The sequence below is a fragment of the Trachinotus anak genome, unplaced genomic scaffold (assembly GCF_046630095.1).
Source record: "Trachinotus anak isolate AG129_WGS33_773 ecotype Australia unplaced genomic scaffold, CSIRO_AGI_Tana_v1 ptg000020l, whole genome shotgun sequence".
Lineage (NCBI taxonomy): Eukaryota > Metazoa > Chordata > Actinopteri > Carangiformes > Carangidae > Trachinotus > Trachinotus anak.
Window position 1 is genome coordinate 3571776 of NW_027273871.1, and position 9798 is coordinate 3581573.

Sequence of the window (9798 nt, forward strand, 5' to 3'; positions counted from 1 at the left end):
AGCCTGAAGGGTCTCATCAGGAGCAAATTCAGTGAAATGTAATACAAGCGGGAGTGTTATGTAAAATGAAAGATGGGAGAACCCAAATCACTCAAGCCCACTGTGCTCTGATGGCTAATGCATACCTGTATTGTATTCAGAAGGGCATTCATTTCCACTCCAATGATTACAACAGAACACCAGCTGTATTGTTTATTTGCTTGAAAGCACAAATGATATGCATTGATTCCTTATTCATTCATTGTTGAACTCAGCATTGTATCTATGAATGCAGGCGAAATGGGCCCAATTACAGCGAGCGATGCCTCCCTGTGACTCCACAGCGGAGCAAGATGATGAAGGCCTCAAACTGGGAGGAAAGGAGCAATCAAAGGCCACTTGTTGTCGTTTGTAAATTCAAAAAGCGGAATGGAAAACATTTCTTGCTGTGACTGACAATGGCTCAGGTGGGTACTCAGATTAGATTAGTCAACCACATGCATGTATAAAGTCGTGGCACCTTTTCCTACTTTTACAAGTTTTTTGTCCTTGACGTGCCCCTTCACATTACGGCTGAAATCAATTTATCAATGTGATGATCCACAAAAATATATAATACATCACATAAATAGATGAATTACATGTTTATTCATGAAAGTGCTCAAGTACTTGGCCAGATTCCCTTTGTGATTGACATATTGACACACCAGGAAATTGATTAATCAAGAAATTCTGATGGCTAAACGAATCAGTATAGAGTTTCTCTTTATTTTAGCCAAAAGTACTATTTTTATTCACTTTTTTCCCCAGTCTTTTGCACTTTGCCATTTCTTTTATTGCTGCCATTATTGAAACTCATCATTTCCTGCACATTTTACATTAAAAGCCTCTCAAAAAGGAGGATTATGCCCATTGGGTAAGACTTTTACAAGCAACGTGGAAATAGTGTTTCTGTTTTAAAAATTAACTCTGAGAAGCCAAGTATGAGAGTATGAATGTCATGCCTTTACAGTTAACGGGTAAACATAGAGGAATTGTTTGCACTAACCAAGAAAACAATGGGAAGAAGAAACAAAGGCCCATCTCTAATGTAACCCCACTCCAAATACAGACCTCATTCTCTCTGCTGTGGATGTAAATAAAGGCCAGCATTAAGAATTTATGGCATGGAGACTGTTACAAACAACTGCACACCAGTTTAATCAAGCGTGTATTCAGCCAGCAGTATGTATGGTATGCAGTTATAAAACCAGGATCTGGGAGCAGCCTGGTGGCTCACCTGGTAGGTACTATAAAGGCTTAGTCCGAACAGCAGCGGCCAGAGTTTGACCCGAGGCCTGCGGCTGCATGACATCCCCCTTTCCCTGACTTTCCTGTCTCTCTCTCACTCTGTCAGAATAAAGGCAAAAAACACAGGATTGTAGCAGTGCAGAGCAGCAGCTTGGAAATGGCTTGGAAGTGACTGCTGGTTAACATGTAGTCTTACTGGGCCGCGTTTCCGTCACTGTTTCAAACATGTTGTGTTGTCTGACAACAGAAACAGACAAACATGTAAATGAATTCAGTTGTATTAAAACACTGTACATGTGAGCACAGAGACGAGGAGAGAAGCAAAAACCGACGGACAGTAGGCAGAATGAAAATATGACATAGTTGTTTACAGCAGCTGCACAAGAGTTTTCAACAACGTCCCCAATTTCACATATTGACCAAACGCGGTCCAGCCGTATACTATAGGTTTTGATCTGGTCTTGTTTTCCAATGTGATCATATGCATGTGTGTGTGTCTGTGTTTTATCCCAGCTGTCAGTGTTTGGTCAGGACAGCTTCCATGTGTCAGACACACAAGGCGGATCCACCTGCCCGAGGCTGTGCTCTCATGTTGCCAGGTCTCCTCCTTGTGCTTCACAATAAAAGCCTAGAGTTTTGTGTCATTGTTTCTCTGTGAGGGCGTGAAAACACTTTCCTGTTAAGATGGATCTTTCAGTAGATGCTACGTGTGTTTCCAGTTGACAGCCTGCCGATGAAATGCCAATTTTTACCCTGATGTCGGCTTCTCTTTGTAGCTGTAACAGCAGGAGAGCTGCTGCTGCTGCTCTAAGGACTCGCCTCCCTGCCATCAGCTGCAGAGCTGCTTGCATCCTCACCTCCCTGATATTTTGGCCTGAATTTCAGACGTTTGGTGTCGACATCTGTCTATCTTTGGTTTAGAGGCTTGTTAGAAAGCTGTTTATTGCATTTAACATTATAAGTTATCAACCTGTCTCTGCTGTGTGTGTGGGGAGGGGGCTCAGACACAAACACAGTGAAACAGGAAGCAGATGAGGAGGGAAAGTGCACATTGATTTGGTAAACTTAGTACTGAGTTTCCATATAGTTGGGAGACAAATTTAAAAAAAATTGCTCACTAACAAAACAGCACAGGCCGAGATATCCTGACTTTACTATGGGAAAAGCTCCATGTCCCACAGGCAGTTGGAACACACGTTTTCTGTTTATGTTATAAATCTGTAGTCTCTAAGAAAAGAAAAACATTATAAAACTGTTGTCACAGCCTGAGTAGCACTGACCATAATGGTCACATTGGTGGCGTGCCCCTTTACTTGCATTTACTTGCTAAAGCGAGTAAAAACTGGTTGAATGATGTAACGTGAAAAGTACAGTACACATGACATTTCCACTTTTAATCCCTGACTAAATGCATCAGAGCCTTGTAATTCCTTCGCTCCTGGGACTCTCATTCTCCCACTTTTTCCAGTGATTTACTGATTTCTTAAGCTAGTCAGCATTTGTTTTCAGTGCGGAGTAGCTTGAGGACTCACCCGGGCAGGACTCCGAATGATGCTCAGAAAATATTTGCATTCACCTCTGTAGCCTTTTGTGCATCACTGTTACGTAAATATGATCATAAATATTCAAATGTTTCCTGAATTTGACTCATTTCTCTTGTTTCGTGGAGCAGCACAGTCTAATCTGATACCTACGCCACTAGGCTGCTTTCAGGATGGCAGATTGCTGCCCACGCCCACCACCTCAACCCCTCCCGCCTCCCCCCTCCTTCCCCCCAAGAGATTTGGAATCCGAGCATGCTTACTTGACATCCCATCAGTCGGCGGCTCACTAACAAGTAGGCCATAAACCTTTTTTTTCTCTTTGATTACACTAAGTGCACAGAGGCCAGATGCAACCCAGCCCAGTCATCTGCTGCTTTGCCAGCAGACTCACTGTAGACTGGGGGGGCGAGAGGAGGAGGAGGAGGAGGAGGAGGAGGGGGAGGGTCACTTGGGGTCCACTCCTTTTAGGAATATAGCCATTGTTCTTCATTACAACCGGGGAAACTGCTGTGGGGTCCAGACGGAGAACAAGTCCATTTCCACACCTGTTTTCTATCACCAGGGACTACTGCCTTGACTCTGAGCCAAAGCACACTGTACCAGGACTCAGCTAGGTCTGATACAGTGTCTCTTTGTAACCGAAAATGCCTGTCAATACTTTGTAACAGTTCAAGGTGAAAACCAAAGTGGCCAATTCAATGTCAAATGTTTTTTCAAAGGAAAAAATATGAAGTATTAAGTTTGTTATTTTTGTAAAACGTCAGGTGGAACACTGGACACTGGAACTGCAGCCAAAGCAGCAACAATAGAGCTGCTTCATACCCAAACTGTGCATCCTATTAACAAATGACCCTATATCCTTCAGATACAACAGATATTTATGATCACGTGCACTTTGGCACAATATCATCTGCCGTGAGTAAGGAGGCTCTTTAAATCAGCGAGGAAGACTGCAGAGTGTGATTTGTGGCAGATAACGGTGACAAAATAGAGTCTAAGCTAAATTCTGAATTCAAGCCAAACACTAAGATTACAAATTTCAAGTTCATTAACAAAGTGGGATTGGTTGATGTACTGCATCCACAAGGATGCACTCTCCAGGCTAATGCTACAACCATCCCTGAACAGGCAGGAGCAGCGACTGGACAATGGCACTAAAGCACTTCCTATTAAAATTAACTAATGGATAAATATACTCAACGTGTAATCGTTTCATTTCATATTATACTACCAAGAGAGGCAAATGACTAATTTAATGAGTATGCTATTAATAGAATGTCTACTTAATGAAGTACTAGATTATCCAGGTCTGAATCAGAGCACCAATGTAAGGATTTCCTGCTTCACTCTGTTCTGTTTCGTGTTACCTGCATACGTTTAGGTTTCCACTGTTGGTCAAACAAATGAAGCACTGTGACGATGTCTCTGTGCTGTCAGAGGGATTTTTTTTAGTATTTTTAGGAAGAATTTTGTAAATAAAATTAGTCATTAGTTTAAGCCTTAATCACAATCATTTCCGCTTGAGGGCCTCTCAACAGAAAAGAAGATGGAAATGTTGATCAATTATACGACAGGTATGACACTTTAAAGCCTGCTCCGTATCAGGTATTTCAGTTAACAACACTGTTAGAGCAGCAGATAAGTGTAATCATCTTTCAAAACCAGAACTGGTATGTTTATCCCTATGGGGCCATTCATTTGAAAAATCCCATTAGCCACTTGAAATTTCATCTAACGTGTAAGCTTCATGTAATTTTATGTAACAACACTGTGCAATTTAGTTGTGATCTTTTCTACAGTGTTTCTATACATTTTGCCCAAACCACTGGTCCAAACATTTCTGATGTGTGTGTGGACTAATGCACGACACTTCCCCCTGCATCACTTTTACTTCAGATCAGAGGAAGTGAAGCGGCTGTTATCTACGCTGATATGAGACTAGCCTGCTCAATAACTGGTAAATAAAACTGATGTTTACAGTTAAGGATCATGCGTCGCCATCTCATTTGTTGCCTTTAAGACCCTGTGAAGTGGGGACTTCATAGGAAGCTGTCACTTCCTGAAAAACAGTGACAGTGCCAGATTGAACACAGGGAGCACATTTTCTGAGGGAAGCAACAAATCTCTCTCCGTGAAGAGCACAACAGGCATAAAGGTGGCGAGGGACAAGCAGGCAGCGCGGAGATCCGATCTTAAATGAGCTGTCGTATGGGAGGGGGTGGATGTAAACAATCACATCTGAGATCTATTATACATCTAAAGCAAAAGTGCAAACTGCAGGCAAAACTTTGACACTGAAATATTTTTTCCCCCAGTGCAATATCATAGATTTGACATCAAATTACTTTTCTCTGAATGATATCACATGATATCCCTGACATTGATAGAGTTTACAATAATCCTTCATCCACACACACCACCGTGAGGCTGTAAAGATGTCAGTAATAATCACATCTCAGCTGTGAACTCAGGCCAACAACCACTAACGTACAGAAAATATGTTTTCAGCCATGTGTTAATTTAAGCTTTGGTGTGACAACAATGCCAGAAGAAAACAGATGGATTAACTCAACACATGTTGTACCACTACAAAGTAATAAGTTCCAATGGGATCTGTTTACTCCTGTTCATTATCTGAAGACAGCATGACAGTTATTATCTACATGCAGAAAACAAGCAAGATACAATTTCTTAAGGTCCTTGAGTGGGAAATATGTTGGCTTCTCTGGCAAAGCTTAAATCTATGCAATAGACATGACGCTTTTATCCTCTGCAAAACAATGTTAAGACACATGAATCAGCATCCAACATCAAATGCACGGGAAGCATGTAAAAAATGAAGGAAATGTTTCAGTCTTCCACACACTTAGCATACCCACATTTATCAACCTGTCATGGTGATATCATGTGAACATACATTTTTCCTGCAGGCACACACACATAAACAGTCTCTCACCTGCACTAGCACGCCATTGCATAAGATCACAAAAATGAAAGCAGAGATGATTCTCACTACATCTGATAGATTGCCTAACCAAGTTTTCAAGTCTCAGCAAGTCTTGTGGTCAGAGCATGCTGTGTTAGCACTCTTTAATAACACCTGTAAAGTGCCACGCCTCGGTTGCTCCAAGTGCATAACATGTTTTACAAGTGGACTTACTAAATATTGCTGTGCAAAACCACAAAGCAACTGCATAAGGACGACTAAAAGACATACCACCATGTGTAAATTACAACGGGATATGTGATATTTTAAATCACTTCAGGGCAGCTTTATTATCACTGTTATTTCACTTAGTATTGGAGTCAAGATTATTCTGCCATCTTTTAAAACACTTAACTTCTTCTGAACATGAAACTAGCAGGAAGGTGCCATCACTATTTAACAGTAAAAAAAAAAAAAAAAAAAAAGTTTAATTACAATGAAGGATCTATAAATTAGGTATTCACTACAGATGAAGAGTGAAATTAGGCACCTAAAAGCAAAATATCACTGTCACAACCAAAGCCTATTACTTATAGAAGCCAAATAAAGATAGACAAATATATGTAATATATTAATGCATCTCTTTGTGTGTTTACATTGATACCTATCTAATAATATGTTCTACATTCTCTCTAATTACCACAATGAATCGTGACTTTAGATTCCTTTATGGCCTAAAAATAGAGAGCTTGTCATCTCAGCACTCATTTCAAACCCTTTACCTTTAAAGGAAGAGCACCATCCCCGGAGTCAGTCGTTGTTTATTTGACTAAGTGTTGGATGAAATATAATGAGCACAATTTGGTGGTTAATTACTACTTCCTGTACACGACAATGACAGAAACATATCACTTATTGACTTCTTGCCAAAGGATGAACGTTATCTCTGGAGGTGCACTATATCCACCCTGAGCCCTCTGGAACAAGAGCGATGGCAGTCACAGGCAGTGAACTGTGAATGCTTTCTCATAAATCCATTTAATTCGGAGCACTTGTGTGATTTGATGACAGTATGAGCCGGGTCTGTCTGCCAAAATGGAACTTACAGTTGGGGTGAAATTAATTAATGCTCCCTTCTCTCCTGACTGCACAGCAATTTTCACCCTGATAGCACCAACTCCCATTTATTTGTATTGAGGGAAATACAAATAAGCAACGCTTAGCACAAAGTGAGCCCACTGTGCGCTAGAGGTAAATAATTGATATGCTTTGTGCAAGCACCCCGAGCTTTGTTTGAAATCAGTGGAGCCATTTCCACGAAGGTAAAGCAACACTGCCCACTGTCCAGAGAACAGCAGAGCCGTGTGTAGTTCGCTGTGATGTACAGGACAGTTTCACCGACTTGTCGCATGAAGAAAGAAAAAAAGAAAAAAGAAAAACATTATCACTGCGCGTCCATTTTAATGGATAAAACGCTGTAATGGATTAAGCCTGGTGGATAATCCACAATGTGACAGACGTCGACAGACCTCCCTGTCATTCTCACCATCAGAAGCTCAAACTCAGCACAAAAAAGGTTTATATTCTTGCGGTGAATAACTAAGTTTGTCATCGTTCATGACAGAACTGACTTCACAGCCAGAACAAGAGGTTGAGGCGGCACAGCAAGTGTGATGTGTGATGAAATCCACCACTGAACTGTAGTTTAAGCAGTTATATAATTGTGTGAGCCATTAAAACGCGTTTCCCGTCTCTAACAGCATGTGGGGGCTGTGGGGGCTGCGCTGCCCCGCTAGGAGCCGGTTTCTACACGGCTTTATCAGTGCGCAAAGATAAATAACCCCCGAAACGAATGAGCATTTCTCAGTGGCTCCTGGCTGAACAAAGAGCGCACACACTGACAGCATGTAAGAGTGCACTTTATCCGCCTCAGTGTGGTAAATGAGCGTGTGTTCCTGTTCCGCAGCCCGCCAACTCAACGCAACATCACAAATCGTTTCAAAGCCAAACGCGTAAAAAAAAAAAAAAAAAAAAAAAAAAACTGTGTCGCAGTTTTCTCCCTAACTAGCTTTATCTGTAACACATCCCCTTCCTGAGAGCATCTGACTCAGATTACTACACCCGAGCGAACCTTTGATGTTGCATGATGCTGCTGCAAATCCACTCACGATATTATGAAAACACAGCCCGGAGCGCAATAGGAAACTCGGGCAAATTAATCTTCCCCTGTTTATCACTAAGAGCACATGTGTTTTAGAAAGTAACGGATGCCATAATGTGGATCACTCTGAGATGCTTTTCATTTCGGCGTACACCCACAACACCAAGCGGCACTCGTATCACTGAAAATCCAACTTTTATAACGGGATCGCCCGTCTTTCTCATCGCCTCTCAATGAAATCCAGCGGGATGACCCGCAGTGAACGGATTCTCAAAACTGAGATTAATATGGAAAATAACCGCTTATTCGTGAGCTATCTTTGCGCCGAATTCACAAACCAGCACACCACTATTAATAGGTCTTGACTTATATTCTACTTTGTTTGAATTTTTGGACGCAGTAACGTCCTATTAAATTACCATAGTTTTGAATAGAGTTTGCCGTAGCGAACCGCACACTGTCAAGGCTGCATTCCAATTTAACGCACCGCTGTTTTCTGAGATTTACAGCAGTCCTGGCTCCGTTTTCTGCAACATGCCGCAAAAGTAACCAAGTTAACGGACTGACCGAACAAACGTCCACCCAACCATGTCAACCGTGTCTCTCCATGCCCGCGGACCCACAAAAGACCACACTATCCGCTTTCCCACGACGGGATTGGGAACATTTAAGAGTTGCCAGCTGTGTAGCGGCGAAGCCATTTACAATTATGAGCTGATCAAACTCAAGTGTTCCCAGGCAGCGTCTCTGTAACGCCTGTGTGTACACACGGCGGAAACATAAACCTGCCCTTTCCACTCAGTATTTCAACTTTACACACAGTTGGCTTTTTCCTACTTGCTCTACAACATCATACATCCAAATGCTCTGCCGCGCACATTCAAAAAAAAAAAAATCTCCCCGGTGCGCTGATAAAACCACACTCCCCCATCTGCATACACCGAAATCCGGGAGCAAACTGTTTATTCCGCCTTGACATCAAAGGAAAAGTCTTACCTTTGTGAAGAGCCGCTTGAAACAAGAATAACAAGAGAATAGTCGCGACAGAGCCACTGCGAGCGTTCGCCATGTTGGACACCTGCTTCAGTATGGCAGAGAGAGGCAGCTTCACCTATAGCTACAACGGGACTCACTTAATGAGATGCGAGAAAGGGAGGGTACTATTTATCATATCCGCGTAATTCGCAGTTTTGATTAAATCTCGTTGCTTGTAATAAATGTCTTGTATTCCACCTCTTTGAATTTACTTATAGCCAATGAAAGAAGATTGTCAGTGTTTTTAAGGCTGTGTTGCCCTGTAGGAGTGGTGACTAAGATTTGTGTGTGTGTGTGTGTGTGTGTGTGTGGTGTTATTGGATGTGTCCTATCATGTGGAAACAGTTCTTGTATAAACTAAACTAATGTTGATAAAACTTTAAAACATTTTTTATTGTATTTTGATTAAAAAAAAAATCAGCACTAATTAATTCACCTTTCTGCAGTACACAATCTCTCATACAAACAGGGCCCTAGTATTTTTGAGCCCCCAAGGCCCCCACCCACCACCCTCCCAGGTGATTCTCCACCTGCACTTCTGATGCAGGAGAGAATCAGGTTTGAATGAAAGAGAAAGTAAGACCGATGTATCCCCCGGGGGCAGCCGACCTGGAGAGTTGGTCACCCGGGTGGAGCTGGTCTGGTGCCAGTCTTGTCCAGTCCCTGGAACAAAAATCAATAGCCTATTAGCGCCACTTCTTCATTTGCTGTCTGTCCCAACTGCACTCGCCTACCAAACAGTGCATCAAAATGACAACCTCTGTCTCTGTGTTGCCTTTGTAATAAGATACAGTAGATCAAACACGTGGTCAAACACGAGGCAGAACTGAGCAACAAGAAGTTTCAGGTTCTTAAAAGCTAAA

At 42.0% G+C, this 9798-nt stretch overlaps 1 protein-coding gene across 4 annotated transcripts in view; it reads right to left on the reverse strand.

Annotated features, from left to right (window-relative positions):
• cadm1a (cell adhesion molecule 1a) overlaps positions 1 to 9300 on the reverse strand; it is a 353787-nt gene extending 344487 nt beyond the window's left edge. The window contains exon 1 of one of the 4 annotated variants that reach the window (XM_071505896.1): positions 8897 to 9300. In XM_071505896.1, the coding sequence (XP_071361997.1) occupies positions 8897 to 8969 (73 nt within the window). In that variant the 5' untranslated portion in view covers positions 8970 to 9300. The remainder of the gene's footprint in view (positions 1 to 8896) is intronic. The other 3 variants (XM_071505894.1, XM_071505893.1, XM_071505895.1) reach the window with 3 other exon arrangements.
• Positions 9301 to 9798: the final 498 nt, after the last annotated feature.